Source organism: Perca fluviatilis, chromosome 3 (assembly GCF_010015445.1).
Source record: "Perca fluviatilis chromosome 3, GENO_Pfluv_1.0, whole genome shotgun sequence".
NCBI classification, from domain to species: Eukaryota; Metazoa; Chordata; class Actinopteri; order Perciformes; family Percidae; genus Perca; species Perca fluviatilis.
This window is the reverse complement of record NC_053114.1, coordinates 30420427-30442200: the sequence shown is the minus strand read 5'-3', so window position 1 is coordinate 30442200 and position 21774 is coordinate 30420427. Positions and strand designations below refer to the sequence as shown.

At 39.7% G+C, this 21774-nt stretch overlaps 2 protein-coding genes across 2 annotated transcripts; both read right to left on the bottom strand.

Annotated features, from left to right (window-relative positions):
* Positions 1-40: 40 nt before the first annotated feature.
* dna2 (DNA replication helicase/nuclease 2) lies at positions 41-16114 on the bottom strand. Its single transcript, XM_039796143.1, has 24 exons — positions 15676-16114; positions 14719-14775; positions 12187-13111; positions 10852-10963; positions 10466-10649; positions 10139-10287; positions 9781-9903; positions 9278-9518; positions 9032-9146; positions 8549-8705; positions 7907-8098; positions 7525-7767; positions 7253-7366; positions 7003-7112; positions 5772-5881; positions 5462-5590; positions 4982-5074; positions 4630-4823; positions 4079-4168; positions 3557-3770; positions 2651-2740; positions 2270-2455; positions 1992-2138; positions 41-1737 (listed from the first exon to the last, which is right to left on the bottom strand). Exons 1-24 carry the CDS (start codon positions 15703-15705, stop codon positions 1684-1686), a joined length of 4059 nt encoding a protein of 1352 aa, XP_039652077.1. The 5' UTR covers positions 15706-16114; the 3' UTR covers positions 41-1683.
* A 1763-nt stretch (positions 16115-17877) lies between these two features.
* LOC120556579 (histone-lysine N-methyltransferase PRDM9-like) lies at positions 17878-20442 on the bottom strand. Its single transcript, XM_039796268.1, has 2 exons — positions 20193-20442; positions 17878-19016 (listed from the first exon to the last, which is right to left on the bottom strand). Exons 1-2 carry the CDS (start codon positions 20356-20358, stop codon positions 18106-18108), a joined length of 1077 nt encoding a protein of 358 aa, XP_039652202.1. The 5' UTR covers positions 20359-20442; the 3' UTR covers positions 17878-18105.
* Between the last annotated feature and the right edge of the window lie 1332 nt (positions 20443-21774).

Here is a 21774-nt window from a genome sequence, read left to right as displayed (position 1 = left end):
CTAACATACTACAGGATGGAAAGAACAGCTCACGCTTTGATAGTATTTGTATTATTTATTCACAAAACTGATGCAAAAATCACTTAATTAAAAACTAAATACAGAGACAAGACATGAATAATTAGAGGTTGTGTTGGAGGTCATACAGATCAAAGGTGGAATCACAGTTAGCTTGGTGACGTTATACAACCTGCTCTAATCACAGTAATGAAAAACTAAATCATTAGTTAAATTATCACAGTTCAATAATTGTGGTTTCCTACAAATTCCTAGAGTTTTAACTGGTTCTCATTATACCAAGTAGTTTCCTTTGTAAGCATACTGTCTCCGTACAGCTTTAGCTTTGCTCGTATTCTGTTGTATGCAAAGGAATTGACCCAAATACTTGGTTTTGTTTGAGCTTTTTGTGCTACCGACACTAACTTTATGTACAGTATATACCAGTATGCTGTTTCCATTTCTTTACCGTTGTAGTCCATTCACAGATTAAAACCAAGTACTGTCGATGCCATATTATTCATCAAGTATGTATGAACTTCAGTGATGTATAGTTGATCCACAAAATAAGGTATTACAGTACACACTACAGCCGTCACCTCATCCTTTATAAAACATGTACTTCAGGTTTTATCTGGAAAAATATTGATTTAGTAATTTAGGACTACAAATAATTCTGGTTATTTTAATATTGTATTGTAGCATCACTTTTCTGTTTTTAGTTCAAGAGTTTTCATCGTACAATTCAACTGCAGTTCAGTTGACTGAGACATTTCTGAGCTTATCTGACTGTTCCAGCTGAGTGACATAAACTTTAAATAACTCGGTATGGTCTCCATATTCACATAGGAATGACTTGTCTGTTATGTGCGTGTGTGTAAATGCTTAGAGAAAGTACCAACAGTCAAGTCTAAAATATTGTCAGCGTATCAATAGAGTCCTAGTTGAGGTTTGACACACAGTACCATAATCGAGCAGCTAAGCTTGTTGAGGTTCAGTCTGGTGATTACGTTTTTGGGGCCGCTCTACTCCACTTGTTTCAGTATGAAAAGCCCAAAAAAGCAAAAGATGTGGCAATAGGAAAAGACACTGAATGGTGCATTTAATATTTGCATTTTTCACAACAACGATACGTCTGTTTCCAAGGGCTTTGAAAATAAAGACTAATTTAAAAGTCATTCTATTATAAAACTTATGTTTAACTAGTGTGGTGCAGATCAGAGACAGTGTCCCCTCAAAATGCTACAGGTTCCTCAGGTGTCATTCCTAGTGTGTTGATTAGTGTAATCTGTATCTCCAGTTACAAGCCATCAAATGCTTGTTAGGAGGGACAAAAGATAATCAAAGGTAGGAATGTAACGTAAGACAGGCAGTGGCTCACGGCGGCACGCTTCAGAGAATTAATAGGGGAAACACTGGAATGGATATTTGGCGTTTCTTTTGAACGGGAAACACTGCCAGTTAAATTAGTTTGCTGGAACACTGTTCCAAGTCGTACTTTAACTGTTGATTTTCTTTTCCAAAGATGGACAGGACAGCAATGGCTAGGTTTTAAATTGTTGTCAACTAATCACAGCCTCCAGATCATTCAGTGGGTTTGCAGACTGTGCCCTATTGAGGTGATCCACAGCCACTGGCTGCTCCACTAAGAGACTGGAAACACCACCACGGCGTCAAAGACTTCTATCAAAAGGACATGCTTGGTAAGGCCTCGTGGGCAGCTGGTGGGAGCTGGATAATGTGAAGTAAGGGTTCAGGAAAAAAACTTTTTAGAAATACATAGAAAAGAAAAAGAAGACAAAAACTGCATAGAAGCAGTCTTATAGCCTCAATGACTTGTTGACTGTTCAACACACTTCAAATTTCTGTAACATGTAAAGCTTAATTCTGCTGTACAGAAGTATTTACTAACACCAGATTTTGCAACAAATGACTAGCATTAATGCTAACGTTACTCCCATGAAAGAGTAATGTAAGATGTAATTAAAGGATATCATGTTCTCTTGCTGGAGATGGTTGAGTAGTTTCTCCACAGGAGCGTAGCGTCGTAGCGTTGTGATAGAGCCCACCATCAGCAGCTTGTGTTTAGCCCTGGTAATGGCTACGTTCAGACGACGCCAGTCCTTCAACAGCTCTCCCAACTACGAAAGGAGAAAGAGCAGAGAATCAGGTCAGGTTCCCACTCACCTGTTGATTTGCATGTTCACCAATGCAGAGATTGAGGCACAGAGTAGAGAAAATGAAAGGGAGATTGTAATAGAGAAACACTTACGTTTCCTTCGTCTGTAGTGCTCCTCACAAAAGAAAAAATGATCAGACTTTTGTCCCGTCCTTGGTATCTGTCCACTGTATTCACCTCCACACCGGTGAAAGCAGAGGACTGCAGCAGAGCAGAGATACTCTTTAACTGCTGTCTGTAGGGGGCGATAACACCTATATCACTGGGCTTACACCCTGCCTGAAGAAAATCAAACAAGCCGGTGTTAGTACAACAACTAGCTATGCTGATTATTTCTCTGTTTTCCCACTTTTATTCACTCTAAAAAAAAAAACTAAAAAAACGCGTCATTACCTAACAATTAAGCCACGACTTTAAAAACCCCCACTGCATTTTGCCATATTTACTTGAGGATCAATTGGGCAACTGATGTACCTTTATCAGCAGTGAAAGGATCTTGTGTATGAGAGCAGCCTCGGTGCGATTGCTTACGCCCCCCTGCTCCACAGACTCTAGTGCTGGCACCTAAAGGAAGCAGTGGAGAGAAACAAGATGTTGACCAGCACATCTCCATTGTCTTACTCCCAACAGCAGCTAAATGAAAAACAATCGTATTTCACATAAATCACTTTCTTCAACAGTGGAAGCAGCGGACTTAATTCCTTGACCTTTCACCAGAAAGCAGACCTAATAAAGCCTGTATCAACCATCTACGCTAAAAATGTGGCTAGTAAAACATTTTTAAAGGACATCCAAACTCAAACAACTATAACTCAAAAGTGACTAGGAGGATGTTGGAATAATGTAACAGAACTAAACTGAAGTTAAAGGTGCTCTAAGCGATGTTGGGGGACGTTACTTCTTGTTGACGTTCAAAGTATTTTCAAACAAAACGAAGACTAGCTCGCTCCTCCCTCCTCATCCCGTTCCCTCCCTTCTGTGCTTCAGCGCACTAACCCCCCCCCCAAAATCCTTCTTGTCCGTTATTGGCTGAACACTGGAACACGGTTTGTGTATGTTTGCGTGGTCCAGGTTGGACCACTTTGTTTTTGTTGGCGTGTGTGGAACCTAGGCTGTCTACAGACACCAGTTTTTTTTTTTTTTTACAGTGTGTTTAGGGGACAGGCAGCTCGCGGATAGTGAGGAGATGTTTGCTGTATGTGACAAATAATGTTGTAGCCTAAAAAACATGTGACATCGCTTAGAGTACCTTTAACCAGCAAATTCATTGAGAATATAAATTTTCCAGTCAAATGTCAACATCTTCTCTCTTGGCTCAGTTCCACCTCAACACAACACATCAAAAACTACTGCTTGACATGCACTGTATATTTTACCAACCATGGAGCAATCTATGAAGCAAACAGGGTTGCTGGGCAACAATGTGGGCTGTAGCCAAGCCAGGTCGTGCTGTGGGTGAGTCTTAGAGTAGGAACTAAGCTCTGACTGGACAGAGAGCAGGAAGGGCAGGGTGAGCAGGGCTGTGGCTGTCCTCTCTGATCCACACTCCAGGCGGCCCTCATACATCAGGGAGTTACTGAGAGACATTATCTGCCTAAAAACACAGAGCACACACTGTTTATTATAGAGTGGGAATCTTTTGTTTGTCCTAATGACTTTTGCCATACGGTTTTGTAGTTGCCATGTGAATAGAATAAGTTTTCTCTGCAATGCTAAAGCAAGACCGTGCAGAAATAACAGTTTCTCTTTAAGATCAAAGCAAATTCAGATTTTATTCATTACATATAATAATGTTTGTGCACAAGTTTGTGCCATTGTATGGTTAGTAGTTAAGAGTGAAAATGCCATTTGAGCTCATAATAAATGAGACAAAATTACTGAAGCATACAGTGTTCAGTGTACCTATTCATCCGGTACTGTACATTGAGTTGGACCACTGCTTCACTATGGAGCTCTAGTCGCTTAAAGAGACTTTCATCCATCCCAAGTGACCTGGAGAAAGAAAGAAATTGATAACTGACATTTCTGTTGACATTATCTTAACTTTGCATTAATTACCAAATTAACCATTCCCTAACCAGTCACATTCCCTACATACTGAAACTTGACCTTCACCATAACTTAATGTGAAAACTAGAGCTGCAACTAACGATCATTTTCACAGTCAATTAATCTATTGATAATTTTCTCGATTATTCAATTAGATGTTTGGTCTATAAAATGTCAGAAAATGGTGAAAAATGTGTTTCCAAAAAGCCCAAGATGACATCCTCAAATGTCTTGTTTTGTCCACAACTCAAAGATATTCAGTTTACGGTCACAGAGGAGAGAAGAAACTAGAAAATATTCACATTTAAGAAGCAGGAATCAAAGAATTTTTACTTTTGTCTTTAATTTTTTTTACTTAAACCGACTAATCGATTATCAAAATAGTTGGCAATTAATTCACTTACCTCGCCTCCTGATTTTGTACTATTGGTGGCAGCTGTTGGTGATCTCCAACCAGGACAAACCTCTTGGCATAGAACAGGGGTCCCAGACAGATGGGCTGGCTGATCTGTGAAGCTTCATCTACGATGCAGAAATCGAACCGGCGACGTGTGAAAATGGGATGCTTGATGCCCATACAGGTGGTTGCCACTACCAGCTAGACAGAGAGAGGATCGGTATTGAATGGTAACACATTTACTCATTTTATTTAAATGTTGTAAGGTACAATATCAACACGTGACCTGTCTTGATGCAGGAGAAACACTGAGATAAATCAGTCAACGTTGTTGCAATTATAACAAAGTAACTCTTCACCTCTTTGTTATAAAGCTGCTCCAACTCTGACAGACTATGAACTCCCTTCTTCCTTGCACTTTCCTCTGTGTAAGGCAGGATGTCTGGATGAACCTGGAGAGGGAGGCAGAAAACAAGAAAGAAATCAGAGCAAGCCAGAGAGGAAACAACAAGCCTTCTGAGTTTTTAAAATGTAATTGTTTTGGTTGAACGGCTGACTTAAAAAAAAATATATATATAAAATACAATACAATATATATATATATATATATATATATATATATATATATATATATATATATATATATATATATATATAAATAAAATGATGATTTGTGATTTAATGGAAATTGCCTCAGAATGGAATAGCTTTTTTGTAAACAACAGATAGTTTATCTACAAAGTGTTTATATTGACTGTTATAAAACAAATGTGGGAAGTGTAGACTTATTTTCTGTACTGTAGTTCACACTGAATAACAGACGTCAAAATATAGCGCACCTTCTGCCCCTGCCCAAGACGCAGAAACCCAACCCTGAAGCGCTTTAGCTTCAGCAGGATGTTGTCAACAGCAGAGTGTGTGTAGCTGGTCAGCAACACACTGAACCCACATGCGTGAAGGATGCGAACCTGAAAGAAAAAGTGAGGATAAGACCAAGAGCAAGAAGGAAAGAGAGAACGCTGGAGGGTGCCACACGAGAGAAGTAAGGTGGTGGGGAGGGGGTTAGAGTTCTGGGCTCACTAGGGACTAGATCATGTTAATTTCTGTTTCAGGCAAGGTGAAGTTTATAGATTACGGTTAGGAGTTTACCAGGGTGCAGATGGTTGTGGTTTTGCCTGTGCCTGGCATCCCAACAATCAGTGTGTAGTCTTTAGATAACAACACCTTCTTCATGGCCTGCTTCTGTGGTTTGTTGAGACCTACACACACAAACACGCACAAATGAAATGAAACTTTAAAGCTCCATTGTGTAATTTTTTGAGTTGATTCTTAGCCCAAAAAAAAAAAAAAAAAAACCTTGTTCTTTCACAAATATGTGCTCATTCATGTGTAATTACTTCCACCAACTAATCAAAGTATTCTCGTACGCGTAGAATCTGCCAGTCACAATACATACGAGTGACTTGCTCGAATGACGGCCGCCATGTTGCCCCTCCATCTTTAAAATACATCAGCCAAAGAGAGACATACCTCCGCTTTTCACGCTTTTGACAGTGACAGGCAAAGCAACAAGACCAAAGTTAATATTAGAGTGGCTTTTCCAAGATGGAAAGAGCTCATAAGGAGCAAGGATTTTAAAAAGTGACGCCAAAGTTGCCTGCTTTATTCTCAAAAGGTAATTCTGCCTATTTTTGTAAATTCAAAGTTTTATAGTTGCTACTTGCTTGACTAACATGGTAGCATGGTTGTACATAACGCTAGAACGACGACTAGGATGGAGTTGCAACACAGACTAGCTACAGCTAGAACAGCTGCGTGTAAACGATGGATACTAAGAGCTAATTTCGGTTTCATACTGCTCAGAGAAATATATTAAAAACACCAGCCTCCGTTGCTTCTCTCCTACGCTGTAAACATTGCCTTACACTATTAATCTCGTACAATATACAGAATAATGATAGCACTGATACTTTACTAACATTAGCTTGCCTATGTTTGGGAACCTGATTATAAAATAACGTAAAACTATTATTTCACTGGAAGGAACACTCACGGACGAAGTCGTACTTCTTGGAATAATACGGCCACCGTAGGCGTTAAAATGCACTCTGAATGGGAAGGGCTAGGAAGTAATATCCAGTTGGCGGTCATATACAATTTCACCGCTAGATCGGAGAAATTCTTACACAATGTAGCTTTAACTCTGGCAACTGAACAACATTTCTGGGGAAGTGCATATCATGTCTTCCAATTTTAAGTTGCTTATCTATAGCATTGTCCCCCACAGTAATGGGAAGTAGAACACATTAATAATGGAAAGGACAAAAGAAAGTAAATGAGACAGGCAGAGTAGAAGAACAGAGCAGGGTAGCTTTGTCACCTTTGAGGATGTTGGCCACAGTGTCCTTGGCCTCTCTTGGCAGAACAGAACTGAGGTTGGAAATAAACTCTGGAGGACGAAGGTCAACAACCAGCTCCCTCAGACGATCACTGCGGAAAAAATTAAATCTGTGAGACTATTTTTTTTAACTGTAACCTATTTAATTCTTAGGGATACGTTGGTTTTGCCATTACACACATACATACATTGCGGTCATAACTTTGCATTATTGCATTTCATTTTACTGTACCTGCCCTGACAGTTTTCCATCAGCCTGGAGAGATTGGTGAGGTGAGTGCTGAGGCCCACCACACCTTCATCACCATCCAATCGAAACAATACACCACTGAACTTAGACAGGTCTCTATAAAACACATTAAACGACAAAACAGGTGTAAATCTTGTTAGTGACTTCAACTGAGCAGCTGGTGAAAGAGAAGTCCAAACAATTCACAGTCCTGTAGTCGTCGTTTGGTTGAAATACTTCAGCCGGCAGGTAGGTATATGCGGGTTCCTTCTCACCTGTCCAGAGTGCAGCTGATCGATGTCATGCTGACCTCAGACAGGTACCCTGTTGCCAAACCAACCAGGCGACCTTCCTGGTCACTAACAACAATGCGATCCCCGCTGGCCAAACCACTGCTGGCCAAACCCTTCTGTGGCACCACACTGCTTCGCTGGAAACGATGGAGAAAAACCCCTTCAGACTGCACGGTCACTGGGCCACTGAGCTGCACATTCCCCACACAGCTCCCATTCTTCTCACTAGAATCGCAGTTCAGAGTAAGCAAATACTGTGCATTAAGTGTTTTGTACAGTATAAACAGCTTTATAAACAAGTTTGTGTATACAATATTGGATTTGACTTAGCTGGGAGTGTAAATGTGAGAGGCCAGCTTTTTACCTCTCTTCAGCCGTCTGAAGCCACACACGCTTTCGGCCATTCTTGGCCTCCATGGTGGCAGCCTCTAGGAAACAGAGCAGCAGCCAATGGGAAAAATAGCTTAGATGTGGTGGGATCAGGTGACCTGTCTCCTGCTCTAGGAAGTCACGCACAACATCCTCGCGGACGTCTGCAGAGCTACCATCGACCACCCTGGAGGAAGGTGAGGACAGGTGTTGAGAAAGAGAAAGAGGGGCGATAAGAGAGGAAGTGGTGAAAAAAACAAACAGACAAATGGTCTCATTAAGCTCTCTAACTACTTATTAAACTCACCATCTCAATACTTTAATAAAATAATAATGCTATGATGTATAATGCTTGACATTTCCATGGCTGCAAAATAGGGGTGTGCAAAAAAAAAGAAAAATCCTATTCGAATCGCGATTCAAGCTCTACCGATTCAAAATTGATCAATATCTTTTTTCTTTATTTTTTTTATTGTATGTCTACTGCAATCACATGGGAAAAGTAACTATATTTACATACTGTGAATTTTTTTTTTTAAATCGAGAATCGTTTTTGAATCGAAAATTGTTTTTGAATCGAATCGTGACATTTTCTGAATCGTGCACCCCTACCGCAAAATGAGTTTATAAAGTGTACCTCTCATATAAAGCACAGTTTCTCTTCTGAGGACAATACTGGCAGGTTTGTCTGTCTGTCAAGATTTCAGGAAGTCTAGACAAACGGCTCCGCTTCGCCTCTTTCTCCACACAGTTGTGAATGTGATGAACCAAGGTGTTCCTCAGCTTCAGCAGCTCTGAGATAAACAGAGTTTTGCAATTAAGCTGACACAGGACATGCTGCTGTAAAAGAGTGTAATAAGACAAGGCTCTTCTTTTTTGTTTTTACTGTATCATGGTGTTGTGGTTCAAGCACACACAATTTAGTTAAAAGGGGACTGTGTGTGTGTGTGTGTGTAAAAAAATTAATATTACATTTATATAAGATTTTACAATTATTCATTATTTGAGTATTTTTCCAGTTTGGGATTAATAAAGTCCATCTATATAAAAGAATATTTTGATACAATTGTTCAAAACTGGTGTTGAGCATGTTGGTTAAGCCCATGTGGATATACTGTACCTCTGCGGTCCATGTGGCCGGCCACTACAGGGTGCAGGTTGCCAGTCTTGAGGTAAAGCAGGAAGCCAGCTTCAGAATTGTATCTCTCCAAGCTCATCAGAGTGTAAAGAATCACCTACACACAGAAAAACAATGGTACATGGACATCTTGAAACTATAGTTGGGGGAGTCAGTCGACCTGATTAAATGTGCGTATATCAGTGTAAACCTGCCTTTTGACCTAACCACACCAGTCTGCCCACCAACCTGACTGCGATGCTCTATCGAGTTTGACTCCTTCCCAGTTTTCAGCTCCAGGGGGATAGTCCTCTCTTCCGGGGTACTGTGACTACCGCTTCGTGGTCTTTGAATTCGAACCCGTGCCGTCACATCGATTTTCCCCTTCAGACCAAATCTCGGTGACCACACATTCTCTTCTATATCTGCCAGCTCTGCTACCGTGACAACAGTTGCCGAGTCCTGACATCTGCTCCGAGCCCTGCTGTTGCTGGGGGTGAGGTCATCGAGACAGAGACAGACATAAATAAATAACAAAACCCTATTCAAAACAAAACCTTATTCACACTGGTTTTAGTTAATTACGCTTTTCATATTCATTACACTGATTTATGCAAGATATGGACACAAAACAAAACAAGGCAGAGCTAATGAAGTTCTGTTAGCAAATCTGTTTCTGTTTCTGTGTGTGTGTGTGTGTGTGTGTGTGTGTGTGTGTGTGTGTGTGTGTGTGTGTGTGTGTGTGTGTGTACATTTTGAGGCTGATGGCTTTTGGTGTTGGGGAGCTGAGGTATTCCTTTGCCCAATGTTCCAGTGAGGGCAGATAGTCATGCAGTTCCTGCTTCATCTCTTCCTGGCTTACACCCAAACTGTACCTAGAGACAAATGGGCAAAACACAAACGTAACTGAAGAAGCCAGGTGTGGAAAACGTGATACATCAAATGCAACACATTAAATTAAATCGACAGGGAACATTCACAGATAAATGTTCAGGGCCTCTCTGCCGTTTATTCTGGATTCAAGTGCTCGGTTATGAACAACTGCGAATAGTATCATTACAAACATGAAAAGGTCTGCAGCACCCCGTAGGGTATAATCTAACCACTTACATGTCTCCCAGGTACTGAGGACTGCACAGGGCTTGGTTAGCCAGCTTAGACAGCGTTTCCAGAGAAAAATCTTTGGCTGTAGCTGCTCTCTGGAATACCTCATGGACCATGGTGCCGTTTAGCATTTGCTTGGAGCCACCGTCAAAACTCTGCATCACGACACACAGAAAGAACAAGAAATTGTAAAGAGTAAAGCATTGTGTTATTGTGTATGTAAGTGTACTGTCCACTTCCAGATACAATTGGAAGTTTAGGAAACGTACACAATAATCAGCCAACATAAAAAACAGGAACTGAACAATGAAGTGTATTAGTAAAGGCTTTCACCTTGAACATGTCTCCGAGTACTGCACGCCTCATGCAGCGAATGGAGCTAGAGATACTGGTTCCTGAGATAAGGCTATCAGGTAGTAAAACCAGGAAGCCCTGCTCCCTGTCCACTACCCATGATCCAGCATCAGAGCAGCCCTCTAGATGCACCACATCACCATGACAAACAGGCGTCATCTCCCTGGAAATACACAAGGAATGATCATTTTAGACACATAAAAACTGACACACACACATAATGAAGACTGTACATATTCAACATATTGAAGTTGAAAAGTCAGTGCTACTCTGGGCTGGATCTGGTCATTGTAGGGAAAAAGGCGCTGAACATTATGATGAAAATGAGGAAGTGAATTACAGAAGAGCCTAACACAAGGAGTTACCATCCATCTTTCAGCAGACACGTCTCAGTTGGATGTAGAGATTTGGAGCAAGAGATGGTGAGTGTTTTGTGGCCAGGCCTCTCCTCCACATCTAAAACCAATGGCTTCTTGTCTTTCTTGTTTTTTTTTTTTTTTCTCCTTTCCTCTTTTTCTCTTCTTCTCTTTTTCTTCCTTCTTCTTCTTATAAACCCCCCCTCCCTTTCCTTTTTTCCTCTCCCCCCTCCCTTTCTTCTCTTCTTCTCTTCTTTTTCCTTTTCCTCTCCTTACCTTATATCTACCTTCTATCCCTCTTTTTTCTCCACCCTTCCTTTATCTTCTCTCCTCTATCTCCCTCTCCTCTCTCCATTCCTCTCCTTCTTCTTGCTCCCTCTTTCCTTTTTTCCTCTTCCATCCTTCTCCTATTATTCCTTCCTTTCATCTCCTCCTCCTTCTCTTCTTTTCATATTTTTCTTTTCCTCCTTATCCTCTCTTTCTCCTTTTATTCCTCTCTCTTTTCTCTCTCTCTCTCTCTCCTTCTTTTTCTTTTCTTTTCCACTCTCTCTCTTCCCCTTATACCTTTATATACATACTACATATATCCACTCCCATACCTCTCTCCCCTATATACTTATATACATATATACCATATCTTTCTCCCTCTTATATATACCACCTACTCTCCTCTTTCCTCCTCCTTTCTATTCTTACTCTACTCTCTCTATCTCTCTTTTATATGTGTGTGTGTCTTTCCTCTCTATATATTCTCTCTCCTCTTCTCTCTCCCTCTCTTTTCTTTCTCTTCTCTCTTCTCTTTTTTTTTTTTTTTTTTTTTTTTTTTTTTTCTCTGTCTCACCTGTTTCTGTGTCTCTGTCTCTCTATTCTGTGTTGTCTGTCTGTTTGTCTCTTTTTGTGTTCTTTGTTGTCTTGTGTTTGTTGTGTTTGTGTTGTTGTTCTCTTCTTGTCTGTTCTGTCTTTTGTTTTTGTTTTTTTGTTTTGTCTGTGTGTGTGTTTGTCTGTCTTCTTCTGTTTCTGTTTTGTCTCTGTCTTTTCTCTTCTCTTTTTTTTTTTTTTTTTTTGTTCTTGTTTGTGTGTGTGGTGTTTTTGTGATGCTCGGATCGTACAGGTCATCTGTTTTTCTTTTCCTGTTTGGATGTTGCTTATGTTTTTACAGATGTCATCCTGGGACACTAAGGGAGAGACACACTTTGGACTCTTGCGGATGCGTTTAAGGGTTCAGAGGGTTCTGTGCATGCTGCTTTTCGGTCGTGGACAAAGATGGTCATTTTGATCAATAACATGCAGTTTTATATACAAAACATGTAGTAGGTGGCAATCAAAAATTCCAACTCTGTGTACCTCCAGCTCGCCCCTGATCCGATGATGTCACATTGTCTCCATCTCCATTCGATGATGTCATTGCTGTTCTTGTAGCGCCTAACTTGATAAGGTCAATCTCTCCCTCCTTCGCACTTCTTTGTGTTGTAGGTGTGATAGCTTGAACACTAGGTTTGTGCATGTGAGCAGTAAGAGTGTGGGTATCCTTATCCAGACAAGTGTGTGGGTTTCCATTGGCTTTGACCCCTGTTGCTTTCTGCTCTGTTATCACAGTAAAACCAGAATCTTCCTCCTCTTCATCTCTTCGTCTTCTCTGTTCCACAAAAGAGTTTTTGTTTTCATTAAAGACCACTTCAGTACCTCTGGTGTGACCCTCTGACCTCTCAGACTGGTCACTGGAGAAATAAGGTGTCTTTAAAAGGCTAATCAAAGGCCTTGTTACTTTCAGGTTGCTACCTGTAGGGCTGAGCACAGTTCTTTGTGCCGGTGGATTGGCATTTCTTGGTCTCTTGGCCTTGTGAGACTCTTGAGGAGGGCTGATGAGTCTTTTTACTGAGCCAGAACATCCTTCTTCCCTCTTGGTTTTCCCTCCCTCCTCAGTCATAAGCCTCCGTGCACTATGCCCTTTGGAGCGGGGACTACGACAGATGGGAGACAATTGGCCGAGCTTCTCCAGGCTCACCACCTCTCTGCTGGGCTGGGGGCTCCGTCGACCTGGATTTCTGGAGGAAGAAGATGAAGCAAGCCTGATCTGACTGTTGGGGGTCTCAGGCACAGAGAGGAGAAGATCTGGTGAGGAGGGCAGGAGGTTTTCAAGGTCCCCAAGGATACTCCTCTTTATGGGGGAATAGGGTCTGAATGTCGAGGTTTCACCATCTATGACCTGAGGTTCAGTCCTGGCTAGTGCAGTGCCAATGACAGGCAATTTTGTGGAAGATGACAAGTCCTAAAAGCAACACAGTCACATGAGTATTTTAATATATAACCTTAAAATTATTAGTGGTTCATTTCTTATGAAAATCAGTGAGAAATGCAATAGTGAATTACATGAGATAAGAAAAAAGAAGCTAAATTAAAAGAAACTGAAAAAGTTAAAAAGAGAGACAAGCAGGGAAATAATAGAAAACAATATACATAATATAAAATACATTTATACATATAAATGTGTTAAATAAAAATAATAAAATGAGCAAGAAAGGAACATCCTGGGCAAAAAATCTACTTCAAGAGGCGTGTAATGAGTTCAAGAGTAAAGAACAATGTGCTGAAAAAACAAACAACAAAACACAGAGAAGTTAGATGTACAGTAGTAGAAACCATATTTATGTTATATTAATTGTCTGTGATTTTTTAAACCTAATGTGGTTATAGATGTTGTCTTTTCCTGCTCTTAAAGGCTGTATTATTGCAATTTGCAATTGCAGAGAAGATCAATGGAACTGTCCTTCCCTCCATCCAGGACCTGTACCGATCCAGGGTCAGGAAAAGGGCAGCAAAAATCTCTGCAGACTCTCACATCCTGGTCACAAACTGTTCAACCTCCTTCCCTCTGGTAGGCTATACAGGGCACTATTCACCAAAACCAGCCGACACAGAGACAGTTTCTTTCCCCAAGCGGTCACTCTGTTGACCAATCAGAAATAGCCCCCACCCTCACACTGAACAAAGTCAATCAACACTGTTCTGCTCATCTACCTCATGTCTATTTCAACCCTACAATTACAATAATGTTATTAATATATTACCATTGCACTGATTTGCCTTGCACTGTACTCATGTTTAAGTACGAAAATCTCAGACTATTGACCGATATTGCACTATTCCCTCCCTCTCTTATTGTATATTTTTTGTAAAATTGTAAATTCTATTGTATTGTTATACTGTACACGAACAGTATTTTTATATTCTTACTGTCATCTCTGTTTTTATTCTTAATATGTTAAGTGTTGTACTTTGAGAGCAAAGATTACCGGAGTCAAATACCTTGTTTGTCTATGCAAACCTGGCCAATAAAGCTGATTCTGATTTACTGCTATCATTCTTTGAATGTATATGCCTCTACATATTTGACTACTATATGCACATTACTAATAATTACCTCTCCAAATTTTCATAATGGCATTAAGTAATAAGGCTAAGTTTAAAACAATATAAAATCTCCGTTAGTTATACATTTGATAGTATCAAAAGTACAGAGGCTATACAAAAATCATATTTCAATCCAAGGCGCCACAGATGAAACAGGGAACAAAATCAACTGATCCTTAACCAAACTTTTTCTGTACCAGCAATGTGTGCAGGTCGTTAATAAAAGAATTATCCTATTTTGTGTGCCTAGGACTTTTTTTTTTCCCTTTTAGTCGTGGTTTCAAGTATCTTGTTTTATACTAGTATTGTATCAAAGTTTAAAATGATGGTATCATGACAACCTTATTAAGTAATAATATCAAGATGAGGTTTTGAAAGTCCTGTCAAGACTTGAAGAAAAAAAGACAAAAAGAGAAGGCAGCAAAGAGAGAAACTACTAACTAAAAGAAAATAAATACAATATACCTTGTGGTGATTTTGAGAGGAAAAGAAGGATGAGATGTTCTTTTGGCCCCCTGGTGCCTGACAGAAAGCACAAAGCAAACATTTACCAGCATTTTACGGTTTGTTTACTGTCCAGCAAAACAGAGCAGCTTTTTTTTTCAAATGGAAGCACTTTAACCTTTCAGACTGTAGAAAGTATCATCACCCACAAACACTTCACATCAAGTCATCAGTAACCAAGCATGCATCAGTAATATCCTGGTAACAGCAATAACTCAATGCTCATGTTCATTTAGACCTGGGGTCACCAACACGGTGCCCGCGGGCACCAGGCAGCCCCCAAGGACCACATGAGTAGCCCTCAGTCCTGTTCTAAAAATGAAAATTGAATATTGATATTATCTGTTTCCCACCTTGTTAAGTCATTGTTGATAATTATTGTGAGAAATCATTAACATGATCAGTGTCTTCACATAGATGAGTAGCATTAATCATTAATAATCATATATAACTAAAGGCAAACTGAGCACATTTGTTATTTCAGAAGAGTGTATCAAACTGGTAGCCCTTCGTATGACTCAATACCCATGAAGTAGCTCTCAGTTTTGAAAAGGTTGGTGACCCCTGATTTAGACAATACAGATTGGCAACACAGGCCCAAAATGTTACATATTTATCTGATATGCCATTTAAAAAGTCAGCTGTGTAAAACTTATCGTTGTTTGTATATGAATAAGGTGTTTTTTTGTTTCAGATAACCTACATGTTGTTGACCAGAAAAAAAGATGGCTGCACTAGAGGGATCAATAGAAATCAATCAAACCAGACAGAGACACAGCTGAGCTAATAAGATATTGCAAATATAACAAACGAAGACAGGTTACACATATAACCGTTGCACTAGAGGCTGGTTCGGTACTAATCCTCCAAATGTTCCTGTCATAGAAAAAAAACGCCAGCTGAACCTTCTGAACTTACCTTGGTCTTTTTCAGTTTGCTTCGGATCATGGCGACTCTGATGAAACCACAGGCAGGTGTATGTATTTATGTGCGTTTCTTCCCGACAGCCAGCTTGTCTACCATAGGTAAATGATCTGCATAGATATATGAATGAGCTGGATATCTTTTTAGCTAACAGACCAACGGCGTTGTCAACGGAGGGCTAACCTCACCGACATCAGCCATCCGAACAGAGCTTATTTTGCTTTGAACGACTTTGCATCGTCACAACCAGGAGGTTATTAACTAACGTTACCCTAACATCGTCAACTAACGTTACTAACGTTACTTTGCCGTGAAAACTACCGGACTGGCCCAATGTTTGTCTTCTTGGTGTTTACGATGTCTCTCCAGTGTTTTCAAGATGTTTAAAAGTCTGGGGCGCCAAAGTTTCAGCTTCGCGCAACGGAAATGACATCAAGTGCACTTCCGCTAAAACGGTTTTATTTTTTCTCGGTCCAACAGCGACAAGATAAAATAAAAACTCAGCAGGAATAAACTATAACGTTAACTGAAAAAATAAGTTGTACACTTAGCCGTGGCACTTATAGTTCCTATATTCTAGGTGGAACAATATTTTTTAAGGACAAAAAAGTCGTAACAGTGATATTGAGCATGCTGATGAAGGTGTGAATGGTAGGTGTTGCTCATAGCTACAGAAAAAAACTATTAAGTGGATAAGAATAATTTAAAAAAAGAATTCCTCTCTACTTCAATGTTTTCCAAGAAATAATGTTGTTTTAGGGATCGTTTGTTATAGTTTTTTAAACTAGAAACTATTTGTCAATTGGGAAAAGCAGTCATTAAATATTATTCCATCAAAGCCACTAAACAATTTTTTTTTATTAGTCAGAAAATGTAATGATGCAGTAATGCCTTTGATACCTTTCTGTTATTCTGTCATCAGTGCACCTTGATGTGGCCTCTACATATCTAAAATTAGATGCTACATCTGATGATGATGATGATGATGATGAAATACTACATATTTAAAGAGCGATTGTTTTAATACTGATAAAACAGTCTCTGGTGGTATCATCCTGGAGGGCTGAACCACTACGGCAGCTTTGTGTTTACCTGCAGCACAGATGAACTCTCAGGGGTCCGGTGGCCCGTAACTATGTCAGGAAATGCATTCTGCACCATAATAGAGCTACTGACAATATTTCTCACTGACCTCAATTTTGCCACAACGATCAACTCTCTCCAACAGTCATGTCAACATCTCATCTTTGAGGCATGATATCCAAAATAATGTGCAGCTGAGTCTACCTCGTTTTTTAATTTCTGACACTCAACTAAGGGCTCATTTGCCTTTTTTCAAGTGCATACTTTCATCTACAGCCTGTAAAATATTGCACAGTTTGGCCAGTGTTTACACAGTATATAAAACCTAAAGTGAGGCTCATCAACAGTTATTATTCTTTTCTTTAGGTTTTACCAAATAGCAACTATTTGCTATCACCTCAGTTAATATATGCAGAAATGAGCAGAGTATACAGAAAAGAGAATAAACCAAACATACTTAAACAGCCACACCCAGAGAAATGAAGACTAGTATTGTAGCAGAGGAGTAATGCTACTATGGCATGATAAGCATTAGGTAGTTATTGCTTCTTCATAACAGTGTTGTGCTGTTAAGGATTAAAATGCAGTGTTTACTTACCCTATTTTCTCAGGCAGGTTGCCGTTTACGTGAACATGTCTTTGTTTTATGTTAAAAAAGAAAAAAAAAATTATCTCACATGATGTAGGTAGGTTGGCCTTTTTCTGGAAAAGTTACAAAAGCACCCACATCAATCTGATAAAACTAGGTGCAGAACAGAAGAACATTTATCAGGCTGAAAAATAGAGTTTGCATTCAAGTTATGCTCCCATGAAATATTTATTTATTGCCACAAAGGGGAAGTTTCGAGTGTACTGTTCTGGTAGGAAGTTCAAGCTCACTATCTGTCTTCAATGTAGACTTTGATACGACGAGAATTAACTAATGTGCGAGTCATATGACTTGCAGTTGAACAGCTATCAGAACCTCCGGTGCTTTTATCGTTGGAAAGCCACAGACAAACTAAAACTGTTTTGTTGTGCTCTTTTTATAGGATTTGTTGACAATAACGAAAATATTTCATTTGTGAATACTAGAAAGGGCATCACTGGAGAAAAAAATACAAGTAGAATGACTTGTGATGATTTTTGAGGACATAATAATGCCCCCTTGCTTTATTTAATGTCACCTGGAGAAACATACACTATTACAACTTGCTGAGTATGATACAGCAAAACTATATAGCAACAACTCATAGAAAAAATGGCTTGTACAAAAAGTTTTTATTTTATACATTTTCTTTGTCCATTCTACCTAGGAATTTATCAAATAAATAACGGAGCGAATATAATAATTTCTGCAGTCTAGAGAGTCTCTGCGTGAGTCTTCATATGAATAATTAAATGGGAGCGCCGAATGAATCTTTTTCCACAAGCAGTGCAACTATATGGCCTCTCCCCTGAATGAGTCTTCATGTGGCGTGTTAAATTAGACTGCGCACTGAATTTCATATTACATACAATGCAAATGTATGGCTTCTCACCAGTGTGAATTATTGTATGCTTAATGAGATCCGCTTTCTCTCTAAAACTTTTTCCACAGTCAGTACAGACGTGAGGCTTCTCTCCCGTGTGGATTCGAATGTGGGCATTCATGTTTCCAACTTGTGTGAAACCTCTGCCACAGAAACTACATGTGTGCGGTTTCTGTCCGGAGTGAGAGTTCATGTGAGTCTGCAGATAGGAGCGCTGAATGAAGCTTTTACCGCAAACACCGCAACTGTAAGGTTTCTCTCCTGTGTGGGTCTTCATGTGGCGAGTCAGAATGGATTTAATTCTGAAATTCTTGTTGCATATGCTGCAGGTGTACGGCCTGTCTGCTGTCTCACCAGCTTGCTGTGGTTTCTTCCTGTTCACACCTGAGTGAAATCCTCCACTGTCTCTCCATTCACAGTCACTAACTTCACTCATCTGACAGTCACTGGTTGGCTCCGATGCACCACAGCCTTCTTCATCAGGTTCTGATTTCAACTGTTCACATGAGCTGCTGGGCAAATCTCCATCATTCCTTTGCACATAAATTATATTGAACATAGCGTCTTTGGTATCAACCTCTTCTTGCTGCTTTTCCCCTGCCTGAGTGGTCCACAGTTCCTCCTCCTGCTCTTCTTTAATCTGCAGGGGCTCCTGGTCATCCTCACATAAGCCAGTCTTCTTCTCACAGCGATACTGCTCTGAGGGAGCGTCCTCTTCCTGGACAGAAAGCTGCAGGGGGGCTTCACAGTATCACACATGAGAAAAGAAATGTAAGCCTTAGTTTCATCATATATTTTGATTTGCAAATATTTAGCAGAGAGCGAGACAAGGCAGGTAGAACATGAAAATGTGTCCCAGCATATACAAATCTCAGAATTTTGCATGGTTTTGTTATGATGGGTAGTCTGCTCATGAAAAGATGGGAACAGCACCAGTGTAACTAGTCTCTTTCACAATACAACACATACAATGGTGCTTATCTTTTAATGGCTTCCGGTTTGTGAAATGAAAAGGTATGCTTTGTAATGATCTCCTTGCAAACAAAAGTTTATACGAACAAAAATAAACAATGTCGATCGACTTACAAATGCAATGCATATCAAATAAGTCAGCTTCATTACAGCACTCATTTTGTTACAACAGTTTGTATTACGATATGTACAATTTAATAAATACAAGTTTTGGGGTCACATTTCATCATGTTTTTAATACTGTGAGGGAGATGATAGTGAAAATCACTGCCTTTTTCTTTTGCTGCCCATATTGTTAAGGTTTTTTTCATAGTGGGGGGTTTAACTCCACTGTGGTCTAGACCATAATATTATTAACACAATCTGAAATGACTATTAATGTGACTTACAATATAGCCACCATTAATTATAAATGAACAAGATAGGATCACAGGCAAAATATTGTGTACTGCTAATCTCATTTAGGCACTTATTATGATGCATTTTATGGATTTAGGACAGAATCACATATAATCATAATAAAAAAATATCTCTATTTGATAATAGAAAGCAAATACACTGTTCACAATGGCTTTTGTTTACCTTTTCAACTCCACCCATCCCTCTTTCTTCTCCCAACTGTTTGTGACAGGAGAGAGGTGAACGTGAGGTATTAGAGGACGGTAAGAGGTGAAAAGGCTTTGGGATCCATGTCTGTTGCCTATAGTACCTACCAACCTACCAACAAAACCATCGTGTGGCACATTTTGCCAGTGACAGCCATTTTGCATCCCCCTTCAGGGATGCAAAATGGCGCTACTTGCTGTCTCCTAACAAGTATTTAGGGAGTGGCCCAGCTGGTTGAAATACATCTTACCAAACGCTATTCTTTCTGATTTAACAGGAGACCTCCCAGTGTCAGCGCTGCTCAGAGGCTAAAGTTAACCTGTCGTCAACGTAACTTACCTTTCCACCCGGCCAGCCTTCTTCGTTGTTGGTAGACCTCCTTTTTTGAACGAAAAACTATCTCCTCATAGTCTTTAATAGTTGTTTCAAATATGCTGAATATGTCCTCAGCGGCGGCTTTCAGTCGCTCATTGACCAAAGCTTTTAGTTTCTCTGTTTTGAACATTTCCGCTGATAACAGAAGACCACCAGTCCGTCTGACTGTTCCCTGGATCCTCCTCACGGGCTGACAGAAGACTGGCTGCTCACTGGGTTGCCACATATCGCGAGAGAAACAAGCAATCTCAGATGATTCCTTAAACAATTATTTGTGTTAGCCAGACTCACAATGCTCACTCCCCATCTTCTGTCTTTGGAATAATACGGGTTTAAAATAAAGCTGATGAAGCACTGGATGAAGATGGACTTCACGTGTATGTTGTTACATTATAGGCTGACAATTAGGCTATTTCTATTATAACACCTTCATTTGTAACTAATAGAGTGTGCCAATTGATGTGCTTCATGCAGTAGGAAAGTAGCAGACAGTGAAGTGGACATTGTTTTTTTACACAATAATGTGCTAAACATGCCCAAGGAAACTGTCTATAAAGATAACAATTCAAACAATCCAAACACTTAAAAAAACATAATTAATGGACATGGCAACGCCATAGATTGTTAAATAATATACAGTCTATGGGCAATACAGGTGGGCACACAATGGACCCAGTCTATGATAGAGCTTTGCTGCCACCAACTGGCCATGAAACAAAACAACACCAGAGGGTTGAACAAGTTCAACCAATTATGGTGGTACAGTGGTATCAGCCAGTTAATATTAGGTTATGTTGATATTCACGTTGCAGTTTAATGTGAAAAGTTTAAAAGACTAAAACAGGAACAAATTTACTGTTTGGATTGACTGTTTTATTATGTAAAACCACCTACTTACACCTACAGTAAATGCCTACCTACCTACCTGCCTGCCTCATGGCCTGTCTTGGCTAGAATAAACCAGATTTGCAGTTACTGACCAGGAGATGGCAGCAGATATCTACCTGCAGTCTGTGAGTGAAACTCACAAAACATAGCCTGCCGTGTGAGAAAAGTTTAGGGTCAACTTTTTGAGACATTAGACTGCCTTTTAATGACTGCTGCACTTTCATTTGACACTTTAAAATGCCAACCTTGTTATCATTATGAATGACTCTATGAGATGTAAACCAAGGTAGGATAGGTTAACTGACACTTTCAGTAAACTTTGTTACAGGCATTTTATTTTGAGATGTTCTTCCTTTTTTTCTAAATGAAATTCTCTGCTCAAACCTGACCCAAATAGCCTGAGTCATCATCTTGTCACAGACAAATTGTTAATGATGAATTATTTATAAATTTACAATTTATTTATCCTTCCTTACTTTATCATTATTACATATGATATTTTATTTAATTCTATGTATATACTTTGTTTACTATTTTCTTCTCTCTTAGCTTGTTCCTTTGGGTCCCAGCCAGGCATTTGAAAAATACAAGAGATACCATTCATGGTATTGTTAGTTTAGACGTGAGGATTAAAGTCCTCTGTTTCAGTGTGTGGTCA